Raw genomic sequence first — 15,433 nt, 5'->3', positions numbered from 1 at the left:
GTTCAAAACACCATACAAACTATAAGACGGGAACAAACTCAACTCATCCAATCTCAATTCAGTCAAAGTGTTTCCTAGGCTCAATTCAGCATTTATTTGTTACTTTCATTTTAGTCATTCCACGTACCGTTTTATTTTCCTATTCGTCAGAAGAATCCTTTCAATTTGATTTATAAACCACGGACAAGGTCGCTTACATTTCTAACATATATCATGCTCTGTGTTGTTTCCTCCCTTCGACTTCTGTATGTTTATCCACTATTTACATTAAATATATTTTCCTGTAATAAAGATTGAGTAGAACTTGTTTATTCGTATACTAACTTAGAATGTCAAGGATTTCCCCTTTTTCTTAAAGACGAGAAATTACATAACCAGCTACAAATCGAAGCTTTTTTATAATATCTTCATGAGGTACGGGTCTACGATGTTAAAATTCACGGTTGCTGAATAAATTATTACTCAATTACAATTCATGACTTATCGAAGAAAATCGCGCTCAGATTTTTATTACTTTATTTAAATCACCACTTCGAAGCTTCGATACAAGCAGCGAATAAATTGCAAAATATATCACGTATCACAAAATATTTTTGAGCATTTGCCCTTATACTTTAAGACTAGATGTTAAAATATAATTAGATGAATCCACGAAATATGCAAGGACATGCCAAAGCACAAATACGGTAGCTTATGTTTTGTCTCCACTTAAGCAAAGTCCAGTCCGTAAAGATCGTTGTGAATGTTATAACAATGTAATTTTTCAGAAGTTTTATATAACTTTTTTACATCACAATAGGCTCTGAATACAAAATACTTTCACTTATTTACTTGATAAAATATCTGTCAACGTCTGTTGAATACGTAAGCGGTGTGATTTGAGAATCGTGTGCGGATTACTGATGGTCTACTCTCCACAGATATGCGTGCTACCAGATGACGCACACTCATATATTAATAAAGTTAGTACAACACTATTAACTACTATAGTAAATTAAACTTCCGAAAATGTTTCAATATAGTTAAGAAAATTGTATCGGTCAAAGATCAGAAGAACAACAGATCTATAAAATCGAGTACCTAACCTACGATTTCAGTTCTAACGTATTTATGTTAACCCAAAGTTATAAAAAATATGGGGGAAAAGTTATTCTCATTTCGTACGTATGATTTGTTCTTTAGTTTTATTAGCTAATCCATATTCAGCTACAATGTTAGATTATTGAGGCAACATGTGTTTGCTTTCTTATTAGTTTGCCCTCTTCTCAAGTTGTTTACGCGCTTCTATGTGTGAGAATAAAACTTGTAATAAAATATTTATTGTTTCTTATCCCACTGTCACAAGTTGGAACAATTCTCTTTAATTTACAATTTTCTTTACAAACCTGTTACTTATTTGAAATTCAAACTCTTATTTAAACATTATTGTAACATGAAAGCTTAAGCAGTTTGATTATTATTGCTTAATTTATTTTATGTATTTAAAGTTAGTAGTAATTCTGCAAATAGAGAGTATATCAGATTAATTTGCTATAAGCTTGTCGTTCCTCATAAAAATATATTTTCTCCATCTTTATTTTACTTCTTTATGGTAATACTCATCAAGTTATTTATCTTGTTGAGTAAGTTCAAAATTGAAAACTTCCTGCTAACTTGAACACCAACTACTTTGAAATGTTAATTTCTGCAAGTTGTATTTTATTTACATTAAGTTAAAATAAAGATGTGTTAAATTCCAAGTCAGTGATAAATTAAGTTAGGTTATTTTACATTTCAAGTATTTTTATTAAAATTTATTAAATAAAGTGCATAGAAATCGTCACAAGTCACGTTGACGAATTGAAGTCATGCTACCAATGTTATGCGAATTAATTTTACCAATATTATTATTTAATATTATCTTTACACGCAATATATAAAGATAAAGATATGCAATAAAGCTACAATGCTGTCAAACAAAAATAATAGTTCCTCAGTCTAGTAACATTGTACTCATGGGAGGGTTTAGTCAGTAATAGCTAAGGCGAGGTCATTGTCCTCTTTAGCCAGATATATGGTCAAAGTTACGTAATAAATTGACGACAAAAACTCGCCAAACCTTTAATTCCTTTTTTGTGTCGACGTAGATTTTTGCCAGTACGGATTTTGTTAATGTTCCCGTTTGGCGTACACAAATTTTATTTTAAAAACGGTATAATTTGTACAACTATGTGTCATATAGGTAGTGATAAATATAAAAAATATGTGGTACTACGTGAACTTAAATGTAGAGTATGCAATTATTATCAAGAAACGCGTAGTCACGATCAGTTTGTACTTCTTAATCATAATTAAAATCTTTCGATATTTTACATGATAACATGTTTCAGGACAGATTAGTATTATACCTCGTAATTATTCATTTTAAATAAATTATGATTCATAGTCGTGATCGAATTTTTAACGTCTACGTTGAACTGGAAATAAAAAACAATACATGAACTACTAATAATTGAAGGGCTGACATGTCATACATATTGCTAAATAAAACATTTCTGTGTCAATCATACTATTATTATGAATGCGAAAGTTTAGATGGATGGATGTTTGTAAGAGTTTGTAGACTAAACGGCTTAACGGATTTCGATGAAATTTGGCATAGATGTAGAGGATAGTCTGGAAGAACATAGACTACTTGCATTTGTTTTTTTTTAATTCCGCGCGAACGGAGTCGCTAGCGTAAAAGCTATAAAAAGAAACGTTTATCTATGTTTCACACAAATAATAAACCATCTCTAAGTTATCACACTAAATTCTAAAACATTTCTTTACAAACAGTAATTCTACTTTCCTAATTAAACTTTTACACCTGAGATGTTGAAAAATATCCGTACAAAGTGCAATGTGACTGGAACTGCTTAATCTCTGTACACTATTTCTACGATTCTTTCTTTTACTAGACATTTTTAAAATACATTTAAAAAATAACACAGAACAACGGAATAGTCACACTGTGTGAAATCAATTTGTCTGTTGAGAGGAGTACTTTTTAATTTATTAAGAATAATCTTACTCTTACAACAGCAGAGGGTCTATTTTTAAGGCTAAACTTTGAATATACTTTTAAACCATATCTATTTTTTTTAACATCTGTTTTCGGTTTTCTTATTCATGAACTAATGGAAACCTTTTAAATATACCACTATATAACTTTTAGACAAAAACTATTTTCAACAAAATTATGAGCCGATTTAATTTCCGTCTAAACACATAAACCTAATCTTTATATATAAGTACATATTTACACTACAACTCAATATCAACGCCATTACTGTAATGTTGTTTTAGCTTATAGCCCTTTCACCTTTGTATTTAGCGGTTTTGCGAATGTTACGTTTTGTTTCTCTTATTTATTTACCGCTTTCGAAAACTTTTTGATCCCAAACCACATTTAGTTACTGAAACCCGCAAGCGTTTCGAACTTATTTAATTATTATACACGCTGAACGTTCCTTGCCACATTTTTAACTTACACTTCAATAATCGTATTCCATACTAATAATATAAAAACAAAAGTTTAGGCTGATAGATGAATGTTTGTACCACGTATCTCTAAAACGGCTTAATCGATATCTGTGACATTTGTCACAGATGTAGAACATAGTCTGGATGTAGAACATAGGCTACTTCTTAATTTTTTTCTTTAATCCCTACGGACGCTGTCGCAGGCGACAGCTAGTTAATAAGATTAATCTTTATTAGTATTTTGAAACAATTTTATGTGGTTGACGCAAGTGACTCACAATGTTCAATAATATTCAGATTGTATGGCAGGTGATTTATTCGTTGTCATTTGTTTTTTCATTCGAGCTCATTGTTCTTTTTAATTGATTACTTTTCGTATATCTCAAGGTGATAATTACGTGTTTGACATTAAGTGACCACAACGCTTCATTGATCTTATCATTTCTCAAATCAATATTTTAATTCGTGACATTTCCAAAACAAAGTGACAATCACCTTGTCGTCGTCGCAAATCTAATCTGCATATATGATAAGATATAGGTAAAAGGGTCGAATGAAGTGTCAACGACGGAAGGAGGTCCACAAAAGGATTGAAATCTGACATAGTCTGAAAATATTGGATATATTATTCACAAGCAAGATTAGAAATGGGACAATTGTCATTGACTATTTTCTGAACATTAATTTAAAAAACATAAATATATAGTAATCACATTAACTATGTTCATTTTTGTATGAACCTTTCCTTGGCTCATAACATAAACAAAAATTCTTATAAGAATAAAACTCTCATTCCATCCCTGAGGGATCGTAAAATATGTCTGTAAATGTCAGAATGTCTGAGCAAGACGCAGGATTCAAAACAACATTGCTTTCAGAGGTTATTAGAAGCGAAAAATGTTTTTACACAACCTAAACGACATTAGTGTTCTCAAGGTTATGCCTAAATAAAACTGTAATAAATTTAATTGCAAAGATGTACGATATATTGGCCTCATACTTACTAAACATGTGACATCACTCCTTCTAGTGTAAGAAAACTATTATCAATGCCGAGCTTATAAGTGAGCAAACAAGCCGTGAGCCAAGTTTGTAACTGCTTAAGTCGTAGATGAAAATCCTATATTGATCTTGAATAAGTTGGATCATAATTACAAGAGTAGCGTTATTAAACTCCAGAGTATTGAAAAGGCCGACGTCACCAATTAGCTCGTCGACACTGAAATGAATTTAATTTGAGAGTATCCTCGTGGCCGAGCGGCACGAGCTATTCCGTAAATTATTGCTACGAAATGAGACCGCGCAATACGCCCTCTACGAAATCTTTTCACCGAAATATTTGACTTTGTAGCTCAGTTTTAAGAAGTAAACTCGTAAAACTATTTCTACTGTACTCGATTTAAGCGGTGTAAAGGATATAGTTTCAGATATCAACGCTATCTAAGTTTTAGTTTAGCTATATCGCTAAGTATTAGTGTGGATAATTTCAAATGTTATACTTATAGTGACAATATCTATCATAACCTTGCAAAATCAAAATAAAGCGTAGTTTTTAAATAGTCATATATTATTGTATCGGGGACATTGATTAAAACGAGATAACCTGTGCGTAATCATAGATCAAATCAATTAGATAAGAATAACAAGTTTAGTAACGTTAGCCTTTCCTTTGAATGCTATTCTTTTATCTACCCAGAGTGACGATACGATGTGGACCTTGCTCTTCCACAATGGAAATCTCCACTTTTAACGATCCCGTGCCGTCTCGACACAGACTCGTCTTGAACCTCTCTTAGGCTCTTTTCCCACTTCGTTTATCCAACGGTACAAGGGTAAAAGGCTTGATGTATGTTTAAAATTAAAGAGTTGAAATTATTTATATAGTAAGATCCTTGTTACTTTTTATATTTTAATACAGTTATTTGAAGAATAATACAACGAAGTGACGTTATTCGAAATCTATATAATACGTTGCCGTGTCCTTTTTTCTTCGCAATTGGATAATACATATCTCTTCCAATAACCAGCTCGTTAGCGCTAACCATACTGTGGCATGTATATTGTGATAATATTCCACTCGGGTAATCTATAAATAAGGTTATATTTTCTGGAGGTTATCTGCAAACACATGTATGAGAAAATGAGTGCCTTTGAAACGGTAAGTTTAATTTGGAGCTACGGTTTTTTTGGATACAAATATCTTTTAGTCATTCTCGAATCTTAGAGACTCATAAGACTTATGTAGCTGTAACGTAGAACGCGTAAAACTACTAAAACGTTTTTTAACTGTGTTTGTTACATTAAGGGTGAGTTGCACCATATCGCCGGTTACCGTTAAAGTTAAAATTATTTGTAACAGTAATATTTGGAATAACCTTAAAATTTACTAAGGATGAGTTACATTAACTAACTATAAACCTTAACCAGCACATTCCCGATGGTTACGTCTTCGGATGTTCATGATATTCGCTACACCAGTTTTGCGCTGGTCAAAATGACGTCATATTTGACACTAATCATAACCGCCCGATTTTGGGCGGTTATAGTTAGCGTTACGGTTAGTGTCAGTTCGGTAGTGTCAACTGTCACAAGCTCTTATCTTCAAAAGCACAAATAATGGAAAAAGTAATGGAAAACGAAAATCTCTACTATTATCCTATACGTAATCCAGAAGAATAAAGTCTTGCGTGCTCGGAAATAATGGATTTCCAAGATGGAACTCGAAATTTGGCCAAACATTCAGTTTGGACAAATTTCAAGTGTCTAAGGCCATAGCAACAGCGCTTGTCCCTTTTCTCTTATTTAAAAAAATGTCCTCCATAAAAGGACAATTTATAATATGCATTGACAGGACAATTTATAATATGGAAAATAAATAAGATGCATTTATATTTGTATAATTTTATTGCTTCATTTTTGCTACATATTTGAGTAGTAAAGTAAATACAGTTTCAATAATGGCCCAAACTGGTTTATTTTCACAAGAGTTTGCCATTTTCTCCATCTTCGTGGGCAAAAAGTTTATTTCACTATACAATACCATGCGTATGATACATAAATATAATCGGCGAAACATGTATTTCCAAACATTTTAATTTACGTAAATGTCATTCTTGACACCAACTTGACACTTTAGTGACATTCAGGTTTAAATGTTTACATTGTAAAAACGAAAAACACATAAAACCTCTGTGAGAATATGTTTTTGCACTTGTAACCCTATTATAACTTTTACGATAACCAGCGATTTGATGCAACTCACCCTTAGTATGCAAATGTATCATAAATCCATACTTAATATTATAAAGAGGAAAGATTTGTGATTTTGGACTTTGGAATATATGGAAATAACTAAAAATACTAGGCCAATTTCAAAAATTCTTTCACCATTAAAAAGCTACGTCATCATTGAGTATTAATGTACCAACAGCTAGTATGTTACATTTTGTAACATTGTGTATTAGCTAGATTTATGACTCCATTCGCTGCTTAATTTCTCCTGAAAATAACATTAATAGTTATAACATACCGCAATAGGTGTGTTATAGACTTTTTTGCGTGATAATTTTTCATATTAAGTCACGAATTGTATATTTCGGAATCTAAATACTAATTTGCACGAATATTCGCAAACGGATTATGAATAAGATTGCGCGAGATTTTACGTAAATAATTTCATAAATGCTTAATATCACCAAAGTCCTCCAGGCCAAGTTCGTCCTTCTTATTATAATACTAGCTTTTACCAACTCCGTCCACGTGGAATTAAAAAACAAAAGTAAGTAGCCTATGTTCTTCCCGAATATCCTCTACATCCATGCAAAATTTAATCGAGAACTGTTCACCCGTTCAGGCCGCAAACTCTAACATTCATAATGTAAGTAATAATAACAACAATTAATAATTAATAATCTTATTAATATTGTAGATGAAAGAAGACTACATGTGGTAGAAATGAGATGTGTGGGGTAACACGAATGTATAAGATACGAAATGAGTATATTAAAGGAAGTTTGAGAGTAGCCCCAGTGGTAGAGAAAGTAAGGAGTAAAAGGTAAGCATGGTGTGGGCATGTTATATAATATGGGATGAATAGCATGTTACAAGGAGAACGTTTGTTATGAGTGTGGAGATACACCGGTAGAGGTAGACCTAAAGATGGATGGATTGCGTGAAAGATGACATGCTCAATAAGGGAGTATTGACTGAGATGACGTATACAGTTATTTGGAGGACAAAAACCTGTTGCGCCGACCCTACGGGAGTAGAATAAGTAAATGATGGTGATCATTATAGAATAGAATATAATATCATCATTAGCAACTATAAACTTTAGTTATTCAGACCCGAGTAAAAAGATAAATATACCTGCAACTGTATTTTAGCGCTAAATTTTTAATAATTCCTTTTTACACTCAGTCATTCGTAATACATTCGCATTCGTGAGTGACTGTTTAATGAAAGAGGTCAGGGACGTCTAAAATATTCATAGGAGCGGGAGCAAGTATGACTCTAACGAACGGACAATTTAGACTTAAATATGTGTCTAAAATTTAATTAAACTTTCCGTCTAACTTTCCGCTTTTATTTAACGTTTAGGATTTTGGTTTAGAGAATAAAGCTTTTTTAAATGTCAACGGTACAAAGTTTTAACGAAGTTGAGCAGAATATTTTCGGTATACGTATGTAACCATTATCCAACGATTTTTATTTCAACTCTTGTTCGATAAAAAGTTTAACCTTAGACTATTACAATAATAAAAAGTAATTATATGAATACGAAAGACGAATTAAAACACAGACAGTAACAGAAACATGATTTTCTATGAATAAGAAAATTTTCAATTTTGTAAATGGATCTTGAATCAACATAATTCAAACTGATTTCAATCCGGTTTTGATTTCGAGCAATCAATTTTTTTTATTAAAATACTCCGAGCACAAACTCATTTCATTTTCATCTTGCGTCAAATGACAGAAGATCAGGAAAGTTTTACACAAAACTGTTTAAAATAATTGTTTTTTTAAGTATAAAATTGTCATTATTTTCATAATGAATTTTGTAATGAAGTTATATCCAGTCCATATATGAGCAGAACAAATTAACTGAAGTATTTGGTATGTGGGCGATACTATGTGGAGTATTCGCGCGGGTCCGCCGTTTAATATGAATTAATTAAATTAATGTCAGTATCTTAACTAAGTGGAATAAATGTGAAATAATGAAAAAATAATAAAATATTTTTTACAAAAACTGACTGTATACAAGTCAATAAACAAAATTTTGGTATTTCATGTTAATAAAAAGTATAGGAAGAACATAAATAAACGTGAACAAATTTTATCAAAGGAAAGTGTTCATTATTTTTTTTATTTCAAACAATAAGACGATATGACACGAAGCTTTTGTAACAAACATTACTTTTATATTTTACATGATACTGACATTATTCCGTAAGAAATATGACAAAAATTGTCACAGAAAATATTAGCTCTAAAGGCATTATTCTTTAATTCTATTTCGTTTCATTATTCAACAATTTTCCACTTTAGCAGAGTGTTGAGGGAAATATCCCGCGAGTTTCGTATATCTCACTTTCACCGAGTAAAATTACGAAGTTAGGACAAATGTAAATTTTCATTTATATCAAAAATAGAAAAGTGTATGTTATATAAAAAAACCTACTATATTTGTTAATTGATTTAATTTACTATCTGCAGATGCTTTATTTATAGAAATAAAAATAAGTATGTGTCGTCTATTTTACCATAAATACATGCTTTTATAATTCACTAACCAAATTGAATTAAAAATATTCCGTATTAGAATTATCAGAATTAAGTATGAGATAATTGTTTAGCTATTTTTGTTGTCATAATTACGTAAAAACGGCCAGTTTGGTGTTAATATTGCCCTTTAGATTAAGCAGGTTATTGCCTCCGGGGCCTCACTCGCTGTAACTGAGCCACACCCCGCCTCCGCCCCATACGCCGCACCACCTATTCCCATGAAACCTCGCAAACTTTCCTAATATACGACAAATACTATGACAGACTTTATGACAATGTTTAATTGCATGCCTAGTTTCATTATTTCATGTGCTACTTTTTTACTGCGTTGCTAAATATTGCATGATACTTTTCAGTTTATAAAGAGAGTCCCACTTAGATAATTTTTATTGTCTTTATTTTTAATCTTCAAAACAATATCCTTCTTCTCATGGAAAATATAAACAACACAGTTTTTATTTTTCTAAAAATAGTACGGGCGTTAATTCCACAAATTACAAAAAGTCCAAAAAATCTGCTCCAACAACTGTCGTTGTTAATAATTAATTAGCAAGAAGGTTTTTTCTCAACAAGCTCTAATTAGAACGCTAGACTTTGTCGCTCGTAGTACTTATCTATTTGTTTAGACATGGATGTTTATAGGAAGGAATTTTACGCTTAGAAATTTAAACTTGCCCACTATTGATCTTAAACGTAACTTATGTAACTTCGATTATTTTTAAAACAACTATGATTATTAAAGTTAATTTACTAACATTACTTATATGTAGTTTAATTTTAATGGGTGTCGTCGACTCTTGAAAGCTTGAAGTAAATTTCAGTTCTTATATTTGGTGTTAATGTATTTATTAAAAAAAAAATACATAAACAATCGTTGAAACATTCATTTTACATCGAAACAATAGACTCTTCTTTAACATCTCTTAATTTATCGAAAAATTAATAACGCTTTGAACTCTGACAAAACGGAAAAGTATCAGTCGCGCGATAGCCGTTTATAATAGCTGTTAAATGAATCTGCCCATGAACATTTAAAACGTTTCAAATAGCGATGAGTGAAATTTTGCTTTGAGCTCGTTTTAGCGATAAACAACTGAACAAAAAATTTAATTAAACTTCGACTTTCGACACGTGCAGCTTTTGACATCAGTTTAAAAACGTGATTTTTTTTTGACAATTTTGATAACAAAAATATATTATTTGATAAGCAATTTTGATGTTGTACGATAAAAATACCTCATATTAAAATTCCATAGAGTTAAAATAATAAATCTATCTAAAAAAGTAGCGTTCGCGTGGAATTAAAATAAGCAAAAGTAAGTAGCCTATTAGTTTTTTCAGACTATCCTCTACATTTATGCCAAATTTCATTGAGATCCGTTCATCCGTTTAGGCTACAAACTCTAATAAACATCCATCAATCTAAACATTCGCATTTATAATATTAGTAAGAGTACGGTCCATGGTTATAGGCTGATGCCTATGTATTATTAACGATACTTGGCTGATTTTGAAGAATGAGATACAGATGTAAGTAATTGAGATTCTCGCCCAATCTGCTTTGTTTGGTTGTGTCCTTAACGTCGTTTACGTCAATCTACTTATTATTTCTTAGTTCTAGGTTACTTTGTTATATTTTGTATAGTATATCAATACTAAGGGATCTCGTGAAGAATTGGCAATGAGCCAACAGAAACTGTACCTATTTCAAAGATTACATCAATCAAATGTTAATATCAAAGTTTACCAATCATGACTCACTCTGTTCCTTATTTATCGAACTCGGTATTTATATCCGTTTATATAATAAGGGTGAAATATCTGATATGTACATTAATGATACAGTTATATTTGGAACTTTTATTTTTAGATATTCTGCGTAAAGGAGGAAGGAGGGTTCTTTGTAATACACAATTTACAGCTGTCCCTATCGTTTTCCTCACATGGATAATTGGTTCTTAGTTTTAAAAATGTACGCTATACAAATAAATAAAATGTAACGTTCTAAAATGCAAGTCACATGTTTTTTTTTTCGTATTAGAATGAACGCTATTTTAGTTTTGAAAACCTGACATTTATTTAGTATGTTATACCCGGCCTGAGGCGCTGTAACCTCAAGCTATATTTAGCCAGCTACCGCACTGTTTCAACGCTTTTACTAAATATTTACAAGATCACAAATTTATTTGGAAGGGTATGTAGGATAAATCTACGTTAACAATTTAATGAAGTATATCTCGGTTATTATTAGAACAAGTATTAGGCGTTTTCATAGATTTTAGTGAAGCCTTGATTTAACTATGTAAGACTAAGGTACAATGGAACTTCGTACTATTTAGTTATTTACGTCTATAGCAAACTGCCGTGATAGCGAACTGGATGCAAAACGAACCCAATTTTGTCACCTTTTAGCACACTTTTTGTTCTGTTTTTGCCTCGTTTTGATGTCTTTCATCTTCGCTTCGGTTTTTGATCGCTCTTGCGACAAATGAAAGCATGCAAATTCCCTGCTCAATATTTTTACCTAAGAGCCGCCACCGTCATTATCGCGTTTAACGAGTTAATTGTATTATACCTGTCTTCCATAATAAATTAACTATTAGTAAGTTATTATTGTATTTCAGTTAGTATCTATAAACAAAGTTGAATGGCACATATGTCCATTAGGCGGTGCTCGCGCGACAAACGTCATCAATTAGCCGGACGCCATTGAAATGAATTTAATTTGAGACCATCCAGCGGCAATACGAACCATTCCATAAATTAATGTCATCAACGAGCTCACAATACTTGCGTTTATTCTGAATTTCGCCTCTATAATGCAACTTTATGTACATTTTATGGACATTTTTATATTGTTTTACTATTGCGTTATCAGCCCTCCAAAAACCAATAGCTAAACTAGTTCTTTTGTGTTTAAATAACGATCTAATCGCATATTCCTAGCGAGAAGTAGTTTTTCAGATGTCTGATCAATATGTACATCTGAAGATAATCTTTAGGATTCACTTTAACAAATCGTCCAATTTCCTACGTTATTGCACCAATTGGAATACTTCACTTAGTTTATTGCTTTCACTTTTATTTCAAATAACTAGCTAACACTCGCGACTTCCTACAGAAAATGGATAAAATTATTTACATTGGAGTGTTTTAATCAATTTCGCATAAAATAATCCTAAAGGAAAACATTAATTTAATTTTCGCTGCCGTTTCTCATTTCTTTCAACCTTTCTATACTAAGTACGTACTATAGCGAAAATTCGATTCGAAAAAGTCAAGATTGCGGAGTTAGGCAAATAAAGGGGCGTGATTTGATGTTTTATCTATGACCTTAGTATGACTTATGACCTTGAAATGAATTATGAGCCTTATATAAGTGATAGGTTCAAGCGGTTATTGTCCTTAGGGCTTGGCTTCCCGCCCTGTGCACCGCGCCCACATTCTTGTTACATATGTGGTCAACAGAACAAACATACGCAGCATGAATTAGTAAGGCAAGGTGTTATGTAATATTTTATAAATTGCGATAATACAGAATCATAATAAAAAGGTAAAAAATACTTCATTATTTTAAGTTAATTAGCACATCAGTTGGATTAAAAACTATTAGGTCTTTTTCTTCCCAAATATACATATACATAAGTATAAATAAAATGCATTAGTATTATGAGACTCTAAAGAAGACTACAAAACGAACAATTTAAATTAGGTCCATCTTATAGACCGCACCTAAACACAGCTATTCAGTATTCTCTTTGTAATGTAGTCTATTAAACCTATTAAATGTAATTGTTTGAATTACATACGGATTATTTATTCAGGGTTTGGTCCTTGAAACAGGAAGGTCGAGTAATTTTCGTTATTATCAACGATATTGATGCGTAACCTCGTTTAGTTGAATGAACTATAATTGACACACGGACTGACCCACCAATTAAACGTATGACCAATGCATTAGATTTTTTTCTTGTTTCAACGATGACGTGCTGGTAGGTAGTAGTAGTAGGTAGGTATTTAGGTTTTTTGGTTTGTGATTTTTTTTCTTAACAATTATTTCATTATAGACTTAAGTGTACGAGGACTAAACGATCTTGAAACTTAAATTAAATTTTACTTACCCAATTATTTGTTCGAATTAACCTGTCTAAACTTATTCTTTTCTATCATATTCTTATGACAATAAATAATGTTATTTTTCGTTATTGTTAAAAATAACAATACAACGTTTTCATAACATGTATCATTATGATTAGCCGTAAATAAAATAGATAACATGTTGCTATTTGCTATGAATATAAATCTATTTTCTATACTATTATCGATTTAATTTAAATGTATTTTGATGAGCAATAAACTAGAGATAATCAGGCGTATCGTATTTAAAAACAATAGTCATTACATTACTAACTGATAAAATAACTACGCAATAACTTAAACGGTTAGGTACATGAGTCATAAATTTATACCCGGAACTTGATTTTTTTATTTTGAGCTGGATTAAAGTATTTTCAAACGTTAATGAAGATTTTCTTCTTCATTATTTTTTTCAAATAAACTACTAAACTTACCTGAAAAAACTAAGCTGAACAATACTATAACCGCTGCCCACCTCATTTCGGCAATAATACACGATGTTTTACACATAAGACGACATGTAACCACAACTAAAGAGTTCTGAAGTAGCGAAATTTGAAATGCCCGCTTCCTGAAGGCTGACAAAGTTTTCCGATGTGTGCGAGAGGGGCGCTCGATGCGACTCGCGGGTCCCGGTACGAATGTGGAACTACAGGCCATTCGGTGTAAGTGGCGGCCGACCTATGACACGCATGCGCGATGTTGACCCCAGAATCAAACGAATTTAAACTTGGACTTTATGATTTTAATGGTGACAGATAATAAATGCCACTACAGTTAGGCAATCCTTAAGAATAAGTAATTTAAGTCTAGATTTATTTTACTAAATGATATAAAATTCTCATTGTTGTCTTAAACATTTATCTTTTAAACATTTATCTTTTAAATTCACTAACTTGCTTCAAGACTGTTTAGTACTAAATTCAAAAGTCTTTTTTTTAATTTATTTTATTGTGTCATCTAAACACCGGAGCATGCAGCGCATTTGTAACTTAAAACTTCTTTGGAAACCGTACGATATCCTTTCGACCGTACTGTTTAACCCCTTTGTCATGAAATAAAGCTCAAATTTAACTCGCTTGAACCCAATTCTACAGGGGCATATATGAACGTATTAAATGAACGTACATACATAAGTTTCTTTGTATTATATTTTCGAATCTTGTAACTACATAACGATTAAGTAATGTCAATAATGGAGCACCGTAAAAAAATAAAAAAATATTATAGTTACTTCTTCATCCCAGTACAAGGTTTTGTTAAAACTTTTAATATGATGATGGGTCCTTAGATTATTAAACGGTATCGTTAAAGAAGTATGAAAAATATATTTTTATATCCAAGAAGTATGTTTTATAACTCTTCATGATGTGTTACCAAACGTAAAATATATCTCAAAGTTATACCATAAATATCATTTTTCTCATCCAGTTTATTCAACATCTTTCCCTTCGCAAGAAGTTGTCCCAGGCTCGGGATAAAATATATTTATGCGCTGCGCACTACATACATGGATGTCATAGATCTTCATCTTAATACATCTTTATTAAGCCAATACGTAAAAAGAGCTGTTTTACATGATTTTTGTAACAAAAAAAAATACTTTCAGGCCATTACCTGATTTTACTTGTTTATTATTATAAATTCCATCCGTTGATGGGAAGGGTATATGAGTTTGATAGAGGAGAGGACGGATAGGAAAATCCTCTTCTCTGTCTTTTAAAGCGCCAATAGCCTAATGGTTTGGGGTACGGGCTACCGATCTTGCGGTGGAAAGTTCGAATCCCGCCATTCGACTATTGTCGTAAACCATACTCTAGCACAAGCCTAGAGCTTAGTTGGAATGGTTAAAGGAAATATTAGTAAATTAAGAAAAATCTACTAATATTACAAAAGGCATTTGCAATTCTTTAGCTTTTCTCCGAACAGCGGTGAGTTTAAAAATTACTAAAACCCTGCTCATTAGTCACCTTCTAGTATAAAAATAGATGTTTATGCAGTT

At 31.7% G+C, this 15,433-nt stretch overlaps 1 protein-coding gene across 1 annotated transcript in view; it reads right to left on the bottom strand.

Moving 5' to 3' along the window:
• Window positions 1-14,065, bottom strand: part of LOC106106536 (neural cell adhesion molecule 1-like) — a 30,004-nt gene extending 15,939 nt beyond the window's left edge. Inside the window, exon 1 of the mRNA XM_013287134.1 lies at window positions 13,866-14,065. Within this exon, the coding sequence (XP_013142588.1) occupies window positions 13,866-13,941 (76 nt within the window). The 5' untranslated portion in view covers window positions 13,942-14,065. The remainder of the gene's footprint in view (window positions 1-13,865) is intronic.
• Window positions 14,066-15,433: the final 1,368 nt, after the last annotated feature.

Source organism: Papilio polytes, unplaced genomic scaffold (genome assembly GCF_000836215.1).
Source record: "Papilio polytes unplaced genomic scaffold, Ppol_1.0 DF822178.1, whole genome shotgun sequence".
Taxonomy (NCBI): domain Eukaryota; kingdom Metazoa; phylum Arthropoda; class Insecta; order Lepidoptera; family Papilionidae; genus Papilio; species Papilio polytes.
The sequence above is the reverse complement of the archived record's forward strand: the minus strand, read 5'-3'. Positions and strand labels throughout refer to the sequence as shown.